At 41.6% G+C, this 15876-nt stretch overlaps 1 protein-coding gene across 1 annotated transcript in view; it reads left to right on the forward strand.

Annotated features, from left to right (window-relative positions):
- Positions 1-1096, forward strand: part of zgc:158263 (ceramide kinase family protein) — a 32792-nt gene extending 31696 nt beyond the window's left edge. Inside the window, exon 13 of the mRNA XM_028813426.2 lies at positions 126-1096. Coding sequence (XP_028669259.2) covers positions 126-213 — 88 coding nt within the window. The 3' untranslated portion in view covers positions 214-1096. The remainder of the gene's footprint in view (positions 1-125) is intronic.
- The last annotated feature ends 14780 nt before the right edge of the window (positions 1097-15876 follow it).

Here is a 15876-nt window from a genome sequence, read left to right on the forward strand (position 1 = left end):
GAATGAGTTCTTTAGCCTCACACTCTGTGAAGGAGCTGGGGACAGGAGGCTCTAACAGAGAGACATGGTAATGACCTCATTGGGTCTTTTCTTGAGATACTGACCTGTCCTTCCATTTTCTGCAGGGTGCACAGCCAGCTGATTAAACTTTTTGCTCGAGGCATCGAAGGGCCCTGTATAAAAAGGAGAGAATCATGGATGCCTTATAGGTGATTCAAAAGATACTCAAGAGTGTCAACTACCATAGCCCACAGCCACACAGGCAAACAGCTTAATAAGCGGCATCTTTTATCTACTGTAGACTGGGCCACATGCCCCATTTGGTGCTGGAGCAGACAGAAAAAGGACAATTACCCATGGCAAGGGAAAAGGATGGCAAAGCATTTGGCTGGCAGGATATTGCCTGCACTTTACTCCCCTGAGGGAAATCAGCACTGCAATCTTTGTAAAATGGCACTGTGGATGCAAACTGCATTACTGTAATGCCAGCTGTGGTTTTATGCACTTTAATTCTGTTGGTCTGAACACTGATCTGAACCCACTGGTGGGTCATCTACTTTAAACACGTGGAAGTATTGCCCACGCTGCATGGATAATGCAGATCTCATTTGAAGTGACCTGTTAATCAGCCGGCTTTCTTCAATCATAAGAGATCTGGTGTCTTACTAGAGAGAGAGGGGCGTCAAGACTCTGAGTTGTGGCAGACATCCAGCTGTGGAACTCTTCTACCACAATTGGGATATTTGGACATTTACTACTTATTTATTTATTTATTTATTTGTGTGTTCCTGCAATCTTGTAAATACCATTCAGCCAACATAGATACAGCTTTTTGAGAATGAGGGCTGTGGTTCAAATCCTGGTGAGAATGACAGCACTGTTTGCTACTTTTAGATTCCTTATTGTAGACATATTTAATATACACCATTTTGTACTCCTTGTAGACTTACAATAATGCAGTATGGAAAAATAATACTCTTATGAGAAAAAAAAATGTATGAGAAGCTTGCTTAATCAATAATAAAAAATGCTGACTTTAAACTTGTAAATCCACTGTAGATCTCTGAAAAAAATAAAAGACACAAGACATTGCAAAGGTTTGAGCAGCATGAGCTACCCGTTTTTTTGTTGCAAACTGAAAGTCTCGGGTGTCTTGTTCCCCTGTTGATCTATCAATGGTGACACACCATTTAAATGGCAGTAGCACTGGAGGAGGCAGGTTTGAAGGCGGGATCTGGGTGATGTCAGATGTTTTCTGATTGGTCGAGGTCTTCCTGACTGAGGGAGGAACTGAAGAAGAGTTAAGCCGCTATGTGAGACCCATCTCATTCCCTTCTGTACCCTTCGTATCGGACGCTGGAAGAGACAGACCAAGCTACACTGGTGACCCTACAGAAACATCAGCCTTTGGATTTGTTTGGTACGGAGTTAAATGGATAGAAAAGGCTGGCACAGTTGTTAGTGATACTGCTTTACAGCTCTACAGGAACCCAAGTTTGATTGGCAATCTGGTTACTTTGAGTGGCGAGTTTGTCCAGTATGGGTGAGTGTTGGGGTGGGACACTGTGTGCACCCTGTGTTGGTCCCATGTAGGACTGGTTTCTGCAAAACACCTTCTCGGTGCAAGAGACTGCAGTGTAGAATAGAGTGCATTATCAACTTCCACATGGTGAAAAACAAAATGCTGTTCTTCTTGGCTTTTCATCATTGCGTCTTTTTAAGAAAGAACAAATTTGCGTTATATACAGGTAGTCCCCGAGTTACGGACATCTGACATACGACTTACGAACAGGGCCACATCTGCTCCTTCATCTGTCTGGGGGACACGACACAGGCTCCTCAGTAACTGCCGCTCCGTCATCTCCGGCCTGGTGACGCTGCAAGCCGTGGCTGGAGGGGGGTGGTTTCGGTGCTCGCGCAGTGAAGTGTCCCTCGGGCGGCTCCGGTTGATGAATGGGGCGATGGGGGCCGCACCCCATTCATTCTCAGTGGGAAGGTGGGTGCGCAGCAAGAGCTCGTGTGCAGGACAGAGGCTTGATGGGGCGGTTCGCTGCCCGCCCACCACTCCGCCACAGCTACTGCTCCTGACTGGACAGAGGCTGAATGGGGGCAGTGGTGGGCAATTCACTACCCACCTTTGACCGCACCCTGTTCGCTCTTGGTGGGCTGACATTGCATGCTGTATGCAAGTGGAGGTGACTGTGTGGTGGGCGGGTGGCGAACCACCCCTCGCTGCCCCCATTCATTCTCAATAGCAAGCCTGCTTGTACTGTTACATACATAGCAGGAAGTTGTCTCTCGTCAGTACACCAGACATGCGGAAGAGGGATGCCTTCCTGCTGTGATAGCGCGTACAGTGCTGTGCAGAAGAGCTCATCTTAACCTTTTGTCTTCACCCTTCAACAATGTCTCTGAAACGCAAATCTGATGCAAGTGCTGGTGATACAGTAAAGAAGAGAAAAACTATCACCATGGAAAATAAAGTAGAAATAATAAAAAGGTCAGAGAGCGGTCAAACTCCATCATTCATTGGCAGAGCACTTCATTTCAGTCGGTCAACAAGAGCATTTATTAAAATAATGTACCTGTTCCGACTTACATACAAATTCAACTTAAGAACAAACCTATAGTCCCTATCTCGTACGTAACCTGGGGACTGCCTGTATACTGCTCAAAAAATTAAAGGAAAACTTTTTAATCAAAGTATAGCATCAAGTCAATGAAACTACTGGGATATTGATCTTGTCAGTTAAGTAGCAGAGGGGGTTGTTAATCCGTTTCAGCTGCTTTGGTGTTAATGAAGTTAACAACAGGTGCACTAGAGGGGCAACAATGAGATAACCCCCCCCAAACAGGAATGGTTTAACAGGTGGAGGCCACTGACATGTTTTCCTCCTCATCTTTTCTGACTGCTTTTTCACTAGTTTTGTATTTGGCTACAGTCAGTGTCACTACTGGTAGCATTAGGTGATACCTGGATCCTACAGAAGTTGCACAGGTAGTCCAACTTCTCCAGGATGGCACATCAATACGTGCCATTGCCAGAAGGTTTGCTGTGTCTCCCACCACAGTCTCAAGGACATGGAGGAGATTCCAGAAGACAGGCAGTTACTCTAGGAGAGCTCGACAGGGCCGTAGAAGGTCCTTAACCCATCAGCAGGACCGGTATCTGCTTCTTTGGGCATTTGAAACAGGATGAGCACTGCCAGAGCCCTACAAAATGATCCCCAGCAGGCCACTGGTGTGAATTTCTCTGACGAAACAATCAGGAACAGACTTCATGAGGATGGCCTGACGGTACAACGTCCTCTAGTGCGCCCTGTGCTCACTGCCCGGCACCGTGAAGCTCGATTGGCATTTGCCACAGAATACCAGAATTGGCAGGTCCACCACCTGGTGCCCTGTGCTTTTCACAGATGAGAGCAAGTTCACCATATAACCATGTGCCAGACGTGAAAAGTTCTGGAGAAGCCATGGAGAACGTTATGCTGCCTGTAACATCGTTCAGCATGACCGGTTTGGTGGTGGGTCACTGATGGTCTGGGAAGACATATCCATGGAGGGATCCACAGACTTCTACAGGGTAGAAAATGGCACCTTGACTGCCATTAGGCATCGGTATGAAATCCTTGGACCCATTGTCAAACCCTATGCTGGTGCAGTGGGTCCTGGGTTCCTCCTGGTGCATGACAATACAGTTCCTGGAAAATGAAGGATTTGATACCATTGATTGGCCCCCATGCTCGCCTGACCTAAATCCAATAGAACACCTCTGGGACATTATGTTTTGGTCCATCCAACACTGCCAGGTTGCACCTCAGACTGTCCAGGATTTCAGTGATGCCCTGGTCCAAATCTGGGAGGAGATCCACCAGGACACCATCTGTAGTCTCATTAAGACCATGCCCCCCCCGATGTTGTCCAGCATGCATACAAGCACGTGGGGGCCATACAAATTACTGAGTACAATTTTGAGTTGCTGCAATGAAATTTTGGCAAAATGGACTAGCCTGCCGCAACATTTTTTCACTTTGATTTTCAGGGTGTCTTTGAATTCAGTCCTCTGTAGGTTGATAATTTTTATTTCCATCAAATGATGTGGCATCCTTTCCTTCCAAACACATTACCCAGTCCATATCAGTATACAGTAGATATCTAGCATGATTTTTTTTTTCCCATTGAGATCTGATGTGTTTTCACAGTGTTCCTTTAATGTTTTTGAGCAGTTTATGTTGCTTTAATAACCTCATCAGAATGGTTCTCTCAAATCTCATCAACTATTTAGAACTGTCTAAAATGACATTGAGGTGGCACTGCTGATAGTGAAGGAGGTACATGATGGTAAAGAATACCATGGTAGTTCATGGTTATCATCAATGTGGTCTTTTGGGCTCTTCATACTTTTCTGTGTATTTGTAAGTGGGTCCTCAGTGCTCAAGCTGGGTGTCCAGGATTGGAATTCATACCCCACAGTGGAGAAATAAACCATCTTAGCCAGGAGATCACCATTGGTGCAATGCACTAATTAGGTCTCTGGCTTCAAGGGAGTGTCCTCTTCATCTCCGGCTCATTCCACTTGGGTGCTATTTCACTCTCCTGCATGGACTTCTTCTCTCCACATTAAGGTGCTTTTCATGCTGCCTTCGCCTTGAAAATTCCAGGTTACAGCACCAATGGTATGTTCAGTTCACTCAGGTGGGACTTCTTTCACAGCACGTCCCCAGGCTAAGCCAATTCTGCCCCGATACATGTTTTTATATTACATTAGGATATGTTCTCCAAGAAAAGAACATTAAATGCTGAGGAAGAAGAAATAGATAATAGTACAGATACGTGTGCTCACCGTTTTCAGTTCTCCATCACCTTCTACATACTGATTACCAAATCCCTGATCTCACTCCACCACTCATCTCCTCATAGCAAACATCCTTCTACAAAATGGGTCATTTAAATCGATAACTTTACTATACAGTAATCCCTCCTCCATCGTGGGGGTTGCGTTCCAGAGCCACCCGCGAAATAAGAAAATCCGCGAAGTAGAAACCATATGTTTATACGGTTATTTTTATATTGTCATGCTTGGGTCACAGATTTGTGCAGAAACACAGGAGGTTGTAGAGAGACAGGAACGTTATTCAAACACTGCAAAAAACATTTGTCTCTTTTTCAAAAGTTTAAACTGTGCTCCATGACAAGACAGAGATCACAGTTCCGTCTCACAATTAAAAGAATGCAAACATATCTTTCTCTTCAAAGGAGTGCGTGTCAGGAGCACAGAATGTCACATAGATAGAGAAAACAATCTCTAGCAAACAAATCAATAAGGCTGTTTGGCTTTTAAGTATGCGAAGCACCGCGGCACAAAGCTGTTGAAGGCGGCAGCTCACACCCCCTCCGTCAGGAGCAGGGAGAGAGAGAGAGACAGAGAGACAGAGAGAGAGAGAGAGAGAGAGAGAGAGAGAGAGAGAGAGAGAGAGAGAGACAGAGTTTGTTTTTCAGTCAAAAATCAATACGTGCCCTTCGAGCTTTTAAGTATGCGAAGCACTGTGCAGCATGTCGTTTCAGGAAGCAGCTGCACAAAAGATAGCAACATGAAGATAATCTTTCAGCATTTTTAGACGAGCGTCCGTATCGTCTAGGTGTGCGAACAGCCCCCCTGCTCAATCCCCATACCTCAGGATAACAGATAGTCAGCGCAAGAGAGAGAGAAAAGTAAGCAATCTAGCTTCTCAGCCATCTGCCAATAGCGTCCCTTGTATGAAATCAACTGGGCAAACCAACTGAGGAAGCATGTACCAGAAATTAAAAGACCCATTGTCCGCAGAAATCTGCGAACCAGCAAAAAATCCGCGATATATATTTAAATATGCTTACATATAAAATCCGCGATGGAGTGAAGCCGCGAAAGGCGAAGCGCGATATAGCGAGGGATCACTGTACTGCATTTTTTTCCAAAACCTTTGGATTTTTTTTCCTGTGGATAAGCTAGACTATCACCTATTGCATAACCATTTGTATAAGAAGAAAACCTTCATTTGAAATTTGTGGAAACATTGTACAGCAATTATTAATGCTGGGTTCACACTACGTTTCCAACAAGTTTTATTCATTAATTTCATTAACAAGACAGTCGCTGCGAAGAGAACTCAAGGTATTGGGGCTAAACAGCTGTGTACTCTTAAGAAAAACACATCATTGAAGCTAACTGGAATAAAAGGCTTCCATTTGCCAGGGAGCATAAAGATTGGACTGTAGAACAATGGAAAAAGGTCATGAGGTCTGATGAGTCCACATTTACCCTGTTCAGGAGTGATGATCGCATCAAGGTAAGAAGAGAGGAGGATGAAGTGTTGCACCCATTATGCCTTGTGCCTACCGTACAAGCAAGTTGGAGCAGTGTTAAGATCTGAGGTTGCTTCAGTTGGTTGGTCAGGTTTGGTTTCAGCAATGTTATATGCCTAAAACATGAGGACAGCTGGCTACCTGAATATATTGAATGTTTCTCCATCAATGTATTGTTACTTCTCGGATGACACGGACATATTCCAATATTACATTGCCAGAATTTATTGGGCTCAAATTGTGACAGAGTAGTTCAGGGAGCATGATACATCATTTTCACACATGGATTGGCCACCACAGAGTCCAAACCTTAACCCCATTGAGAATCATAGGGATGTACAGGAGAAGACTTTATGCAGCGGCCCAACTTTCCCATCATCAATACAGTTTAAATCCCCTACATCCAAACCTCCAAGTTACAAAGTTTCAAAGATGCTAACATACATGTCCAATAAATTAAAAACTATTTAAATAAGTGAAAAATAAAAAATTGCAGAATAACTTCAAACTTTTCACAGCAGCACATAAATTAGTTCATGTGTCTGGTGCTAGGCTGAGCACAAAACCCACGCTACGATTGTTTACATTCTCAGTCACGTGCATGCATCCTCTGCAAATGGTTGTGGTTTTGGCTGTATCCCTGTTTACACTGAGTTAACACTCTTTATTTTGAGCCCAAGATGTCTGGAATTAAGTGTGTTCAACATGAACACAAGGACACAGAAAGTTCTTAAGGGTAAGTTTTTCTTTACTCAGAGAGCCACATTAACATGCCACACAAAACCAAGTAGTGTGATTTTAGATGTAGAAGTACCGCTGGCTTAGTGAGGGCTTTTGTTTTGATACACTCAAATTGGAGTTAGTGCTAGGATGACTTTGTGATACTTTTTCTTTTTCTTTGTCCTCGCTTCAAAACCTTCCATGAATCATCAACGCGAACACTTAACTGGGCATCAATATTAAGTGATGGGCAGCAGGTGTCGAGTGATGATGCCATCTGATTGCTCACTTTGTGTGTGGCGGCCAGAATTTGATTTTTACAGACAATCACATAGGCTCGTTAGCTAGCGGAAAGCGAGTCTAATGTACCAACATCAGCTTATGGGAAACAATGGGAATCAAAAATAACTTTCAGTTGTTTGTTTTTAAAAACCACTAGAAATCTATAACAAAAAATGCAAATATTAAGTTTTAAAAGAATTTCTTATGTATTGTACAGTACAAATATGTTTTCGATAGTAGTTGAGGAGAGGTAGGTTAGGTCTACATGCGTAGACTACCTGATGGTGTAAACAGTGATATCAGCTGACGGAAAACAATGGAAACAAAATTAACTTTCTGTTGTTTATTGTTAAAATATACAAGAAATCTGTAACAAAATACAAATATTACTTTTTAAAAGCTTTTTCTTATGTACAAACAGCTGTACATGTACAAGTTTTCCATAGGAGTTGAGGGTTGGGGGGTTGCATTGTGTTCGTTGGGACTTGTGAAGCGCTCTCGGAACAGAACTCGTTCGTATGTTGACTACTTACTGTACAAGATCTTGGAGAAAAATGAATGCATCTCTGGAGCAAAATAAATGTTATGACATTCATAAGCTTATTGAAATGACACCACTGCAAATGCATGCCATAATCAAAGCTAAAGGCGGTCCAACAAAATATTAGTGTGTGACTTTTTTTTTTGGCCATGCAGGATGTGTATTATTACAATAACGAATAACAATTTTACTTATGTATAATTAAAAACACAGTAGAAATAAATAGGTAATAAGAAATTTGCTTTGGTAGATGACCTGTCGTGAATCATGTTAGCATTGTGATTGCCTGCTCAATGTGATATCACTCATGATATGATAGCAATCTGAACAATATGTTTTTTTCAAAAAGGTGTTCATAAAGATAAAATATTTTAATTACCCCTACTCAAAAATAACTTTATTTTGTAAACACAAAATTAAGTAAAAAAAAGCAAAATAGTGTTAGATTAGCTTAAACCTATTTTTGTTATGAACAGTGGTTACGCAGACCGCATTGTTGGTTGTGAAGGGGCCCCCATAATAGTTCAAGCTTCAGGGCCCCAAAATGTAGGCCTGCCACTGTCTGTGAGAATTAAAAGCCTATGAGTAATCAATGGATGCAATTCCCACAAACAACTGCTGTGGTTTTAATGAAAGCCAGCATTATACAGTGTGCAAACGGAGGAGAGGCTCATTTGACTTTGGAGCCAGTACATACAGTATGTCTGTTTGATCATTTTTGTACCAGAAGAAGGGGGAAAAAACAAGAAAGATGTGCCATGTTTGCAGTTTATTCCAGTGTGGACCACAATGATTGACTCCCAAAATAAAGTAACATCATAGTACTTTGAGAGTTAGAATGAAAGTCATGAGGGAATCACCCCATGGGATTGCTATTTGTATAAATTGGCATTCTCATTGACAGCTGCACTCAAGTTTAATGCAATATTCATTTAAAAGTCGTGTTGAGACACACTGGCCTTATCTCTCTATTATAAAAGGAAATCCTGAGACGAGACATTTTCAAAGTGATAATTCCAAGTCCCGTGAGACAAGACTTTGGCCATGAGATTTTTTCAAGTCACGCCCTCCTCTCAACCATATTCAACCACATACACGGCCCTCTCACCTCTCATTCATGTGAATGCTTTAGACAGACACAGTTCCTGCTCTCTTAGCTCTAGAAGAAATGAGTACACGGGCAATCCTAGCACCAAGAAACGATGAAGTCAAACAAGTTAACGCGAAAATTGTCAATCGGTTACACAGCAAATTAGTTAAATGCGTATCAATAGACTATGCTGAAACAGTTGGTGGTGATCGTGCGGAAGATGAAAACATCAGCTTACAATGTCCTGAAGAATATCTTCAGCCGATAACACCATATGGTCTTCCACCGCCCGAATTACTGTTGAAAGAAGAATGTATCCAAGAAAGGTAATGTAGTAACATTAGACAACAAAGGAGATCTTGATATGCCATTTATGTTAAAATGTTAACAGTTTCCCATTAGAAGAGCTTTTGCAGAAACAATTAACAAATCACAGAGACAAACATTCAAAAAAGTTGGTTTATTTATTAGAGAGAAAGAACCGAAATTCACTCATGGACGTTGCGTTGTCACGATGTAAGTCCAAACACAGAATCAAAATTCAATACGATATTGATGAAAATTGAATTCAAAAAATAGTTTTTACTGAAGTTTTACAGTAAAAGTGTAAGCTTAAAAAGTATTTGCTTGTTAATTTCAAATCCAAAAACAACGAAATCGTATAACACAATGAATACCTCTAATGCAAAATGAAGCATAATTTACTTTCAAATTATTACGTTTTGCTGCTTTTTTAAAATGCCTAATTACTCACTGTAATGTAAAATAGTCAGGTCTATTATGCATACAGTTAGGTCCATAATTATTTGGACAGAGACAACTTTTTTCTAATTTTGGTTCTGTACATTACCACAATGAATTTTAAACAACTCAGATGCAGTTGAAGTGCAGACTTTCAGCTTTAATTCAGTGGGGTGAACAAAATGATTGCATAAAAATGTGAGGCAACTAAAGCATTTTTTAAACACAATCTCTTCATTTCAGGGGCTCAAAAGTAATTGGACAATTGACCCAAAGGTTATTTCATAGGCAGGTGTGGGCAAGTCCGTCGTTATGTCATTATCAATTAAGCAGATAACAGGCCTGGAGGTGATTTGAGGTGTGGTGCTTGCATGTGGAAGATTTTGCTGTGAACAGACAACATGCGGTCAAAGGAGCTCTCCATGCAGGTGAAAGAAGCCATCCTTAAGCTGCGAAAACAGAAAAAACGAGAAATTGCTACAATATTACGAGTGGCAAAATCTACAGTTTGGTACATCCTAAGAAAGGAAGCAAGCACTGGTGAACTCAACAAAGCAAAAAGACCTGGACGTCCACGGAAGACAACAGTGGTGGATGATCGCAGAATCATTTACATGGTGAAGAGAAACCCCTTCACAACAGCCAACCAAGTGAACAACACTCTCCAGGTAGTAGGCGTATCGATATCCAAGTCTACCATAAAGAGAAGACTGCATGAAAGTAAATACAGAGGGTGCACTGCAAGGTGCAAGCCACTCATTAACCTCAAGAATAGAAAGGCTAGCTTGGACTTTGCTAAAGAACATCTAAAAAAGCCAGCACAGTTCTGGAAAAACATTCTTTGGACAGATGAAACCAAGATCAACCTCTACCAGAATGATGGCAAGAAAAAAGTATGGAGAAGGCGTGGAACAGCTCATTACCCAAAGCATACCACATCATCTGTAAAACATGGTGGAGGCAGTGTGATGGCTTGGGTGTGCATGGCTGCCAGTGGCACTGGGACACTAGTGTTTATTGATGATGTGACACAGGACAGAAGCAGCCGAATGAATTCTGAGGTGTTCAGAGACGTACTGTCTGCTCAAATTCAGCTAAATGCAGTCAAATTGATTGGGTGGCGTTTCATGATACAGATGGACAATGACCCAAAACATACAGCCAAAGCAACCCAGGAGTTTATTAAGCAAAGAAGTGGAAAATTCTTGAATGGCAAAGTCAGTCACCTGATCTTAACCCAATTGGGCATGCATTTCACTTGTTGAAGACTAAACTTCAGACAGAAAGGCCCACAAACAAACAGCAACTGAAAGCCGCTGCAGTAAAGGCCTGGCAGAGCATTAAAAAGGAGGAAACCCAGCATCTGGTGATGTCCATGAGTTTAAGACTTCAGGCTGTCATTGCCAGCAAAGGGTTTTTAACCAAGTATTAGAAATGAACATTTTATTTCCAGTTATTTAATTTGTTCAATTACTGTTGAGCCCCTGAAATGAAGGGATTGTGTTAAAAAAATGCTTTAGCTGCCTCACATTTTTATGCAATCGTTTTGTTCACCCCACTGAATTAAAGCTGAAAATCTGCACTTCAACTGCATCTGAGTTGTTTCATTTAAAATTCATTGTGGTAATGTACAGAACCAAAATTAGAAAAAAGTTGTCTCTGTCCAAATACTTATGGACCTAACTGTATGTAACAATTCCCATGAAAATAACAATCTGTTTAAATTGTACATCCGCATCTCCATACGCGAGCGGCTGAACCGCAAAGTGGCTAGCACAAAGTGGCCCGGGGGTTGGCTAGCAAAGCGAGCAGGGGCCAAAGTCCACTAGTTTATAAAAAAAGCAAATCCTAAAGTATGGTTAAAATAATCTCCTTCATTAATGTCCTGGAGTATAAAATCTTCAATTTTTAAAACTACTAACTGCTCATGTTGAGTTTTAATGTTGATCAAACAAACCTAGACAAACTATATGGCAAATAAACTACAAAGGAATTTACAGGACCCTTAAGGCAGTTTAACTACAAAGGCAATTTACATTGAAAATATCCTACCAGTAATTAATAACTTTAATGCATCTGTTTCAGTCAGTTTATGACCTAATGGTAGAGCGATCTACACGTGCATAGGATCAAAGAATGTGAGCAGAGTCGTCCATCACAAGGATAGCTAGCCAGCCAAATGTGCAATGTCACATGTCCTGGAGCCTCCACATGATATTTCAATGTAAATAGTGGCCCATCTAAAGGATGACAGAAGCAGAACATAGGAAGCAACATCAGTGGACAAGACACGTTAAAAAGAGAGATTGACCATTTCATCTGAACATTGGCGAACACAAAAGTATACGTAACACCAATTGCTAAATTAAAAAAAGAACTCCAGGTTAACGTCCACTCTTGACATTGCTGATTTTCAGGAAGGTTTTTTCTATTTATATTTATATCTAGACATTACCATCAATTTTATTTTATATTATACTGTATTTTCTTCTGTTATTTTAATAAATATATTGTTGCTTTCATACTTCTATACTTTGTCTTTATATCCTGAGTGATCAAAGAAATAAAGGGCACCTGGTGTGGAAGGACTGTTGCTTTCTTGCCCACAAGGTTATAATGGCTGAGAGGTCGTACCTCAATAGAAGAACAAGTGTGGTAGAAGTGGGAAAGTAAAAGGGTGCCGAATCTTTGTGCGTCTCAGGGACAGCCTTGACAGTTAGGCATCACTCACATGTACTTACGTGAATAGGATCTGTGTGTGTGTGGCGGGAGGATCCTATGTGGAATACTACAGAGTATTGTAGTAATTTAATGCATTATTACATTGATACAGTAAGGTATCACTCATATATGGTTATGTAAATTGAATCTCTGAGTATCGGTGTGTGTATCTCTGTGTGCTAATCTTAAGGTGCGAGAGCAGACAAACCTAGTATTTGACTTTGTACGTCTTCCCCAGCCCACGATAATACAATGGCATTAGAGGTTTGGAATGGATCTGAAATAATAAATTTGTGTTTTCGGTAACTGAATTCTTTCTGAATGGATATCCAGTAACATGCTTTGTGTGTAAATAATTCTTATGATTTTAGGCTGCTCATTTAACATTCAACACCATTCAGTGTCTTCCTCAGATGCTGTTCGTTAAACCTCTGGTACTCCATGAATAAAAGGATTCAGTCCTATGTGATCCACAATGATAGCTGATAACAGTGTGATTTTAGTTTGCACCCTTAAAGCAGACAGACAACTCTAACAATTTTGACACAGCGATAGATGAAAATATATGAAAAGAACATATCCAGAGCCACACCTCCACCAGAGTGATAGATGGCAGTGGTGCCTTAGACTCCCACTTGGCTTCATGGAAGTTGGAGTTTGGTGCAGCCCTGCAGGGTACCGTGGGTGGCACCAGGGGGTGCTGCAGGCACTGTTGAGCCCTATGTGGCAGCACCTCCACCACACCCGGAAGTGTTTCCGCAAGAAGGTTATCGAACACCTCCGGGTGCCCTATAAAAGGAGTCAGCTGCCACTATTCCGACAACCACAGTCAGGAGGAGGTGTGGAGGCGAAGAGAGAGAAAGAGTGGAAGAGAAAGAAAAGGAAGAAGAAAAGTGTGCTTTTGTGTACTGCACTTGCGCTTTAACTGTGCTGTACAGGTGGGAAATGGGGGAAGAAAAAATAAAAGCGTTTCTGTTAAACTTTTGTCCTGTGTCTGTCTGTGTCGGGTTTGGGAGGCAGGGGTGCCCTCTGCAGGTGACACCTGGAAAAAGTGACTTGATTGATCACAGGACAATCTTGCACAAATACCAACACACTGAAATGTAGTCTTCAAATACCTTAGCATGTACAGTGATCCCTCGGCTATATCACGCTTCGCCTTTCGCGGCTTCACTCTATCGCGGATTTTATATGTAAGCATATTTAAATATATATCGCGGATTTTTTGCTGGTTCGCGGATTTCTGAGGACAATGGGTCTTTTAATTTCTGGTACATGCTTCCTCAGTTGGTTTGCCCAGTTGATTTCATACAAGGGACGCTATTGGCAGATGGCTGAGAAGCTACCCAACTTACTTTTCTCTCTCTCTCTCTCTCTCTCGCTGACTTTCTCTGATCCTGACGTAGGGGGTGTGAGCAGGGGGGCTGTTCGCACACCTAGACGCTACGGACGCTCGTCTAAAAATGCTGAAAGATTATCTCCATGTTGCTACCTTCTGTGTGCAGCTGCTTCCTGAAGCGACATGCTGCACGGTGCTTCGCATACTTAAAAGCTCAAAGGGCACGTATTGATTTTTCACTGTTTGTTTTCCTCTGTCTCTCTCTCTCTCTCTCTCCCTGCTCCTGATGGAGGGGGTGTGAGCTGCCGCCTTCAACAGCTTTGTACCGGCAGTGCTTCGCTTACTTAAAAGCCAAACAGCCCTATTGATTTGTTTGGTTTTCTCTCACTTTCTGACATTCAGTGCTCCTGATGCGCACTCCTTTGAAGAGGAAGATATGTTTGCATTCTTTTAATTGTGAGACAGAACTGTCATCTCTGTCTTGTCATGGAGCATAGTTTAAACTTTTGAAAAAGAGACAAATGTTTGTTTGCAGTGTTTGAATAACGTTCCTGTCTCTCTACAACCTCCTGTGTTTCTGCGCAAATCTGTGACCCAAGCATGACAATATAAAAATAACCATATAAACATATGGTTTCTACTTCGCAGATTTTCTTATTTCGCGGGTGGCTCTGGAAGGGATTACTGTACATATTTGTAATATGGGAAGACACCCAGTCATCCATCTGACAGAAAGTATTTTGTTATAATTGATAAACATAAATCCTCTTCTGCTCCTGTTAGCCAAGGTATACCACAAGATCTGTGCCTGTATACCGTATATTAAGTGTCTCAATTGTTACTCCTAAGAATTGCACGAAAAGTCTGACTAGGGCTTGGTCCTATCCCAAAGTAGGTCATGAGTGTTGTCATTTTTACATGGAGTGACTGAAATGTGTGCAAATACCCTTAAATGAAAGTGTGCCATGTGCCCTTTATCACGTATGACATGTTTGAGTTGTAATTTAAAACCGTGGAGCTGAGGGGTAAAGCAATGAAAAATGTGTCTTTGTCCCAAACATTATGCAGGGTACTGTATGAGGTTTAGTGATGATGAGGATTCAGAAGCCAATGAAAAGAGTGAATACATTTAAATATCTAGGATCAGTAGTAGTCCGAGATGGGAAACTAGATGCAGAGATAACCCATAGAGTACAGCATGGATGGAACAATTGGAAGAAGTTCAGGTGTATTGTGGGTTGCTTTATAGCTTGTACTACTCCTATTGTACGATAGTATTCATGAGGTAGCAATAATACATTGGCCACCTAGCTCAGTGAAGAGGATTACTTGTGTTCTGTTTTGTGTATTGTATTTCCCCCATTTTTCGACAGCCATTGCATGCCCAACCTACCTGCTCTATGAATTGCCTTTCCCAAGATTTCTTTCATTTTTTTCCTCTATAAGGATATTTTTTTGGGAGTTTTTTCTTGTCTTCTTAGGGAGTCAAGGCTGGGGGGGCTGTCAAAAAACATGGCCTTTTAAAGCCCATTGCAGTACTCCATGTATGATTTTGGGCTATACAAGAAAGAAATTGTTGTTGTGATCAAAGAATTACGGTGAAGGCTAAAGGTAAGGTTTTTAAGACAGTGGTTAAGACCAGCAATGATGTATGGAGCTGAGATGTGGGCAGTAAAGGGAGTGCAGGAGAAGTAGTTAGATGTGGCAGAAATGAGAATGTTGAGATGGATGTGAAAAAATGACAGAAAAAGAAATAAGACAATCAGAGATGCAATAAAAGTGGGAGAGATATTTAAGAAAGTACAGGAAAGTAGACTGAAGTGATATGGACATGTGATGAGGAGAGACAGTGAATATGTGAGCAAAAGAGTCATGCAAAGCAGAGGTGGATGGATAAAGTAAAAGAAGATCTGAAGGAAGAGGACTTGACTGAAGAAGAGGTGAAGACCTGAGCTGTTTGAAGCAGGTTGGAGGAAGACATTGACCCCACACAGAAGGGAGAAAAGATTGCAATGAAGAAGAAGAAGACAACAGACCAAATATTGTTCCTGGGGTGACAGATCATTCAGTGTCATGGCTACCTGCATCTGCAAGTGTCTA

This window comes from Erpetoichthys calabaricus, chromosome 11 (genome assembly GCF_900747795.2).
Source record: "Erpetoichthys calabaricus chromosome 11, fErpCal1.3, whole genome shotgun sequence".
Taxonomy (NCBI): Eukaryota; Metazoa; Chordata; class Cladistia; order Polypteriformes; family Polypteridae; genus Erpetoichthys; species Erpetoichthys calabaricus.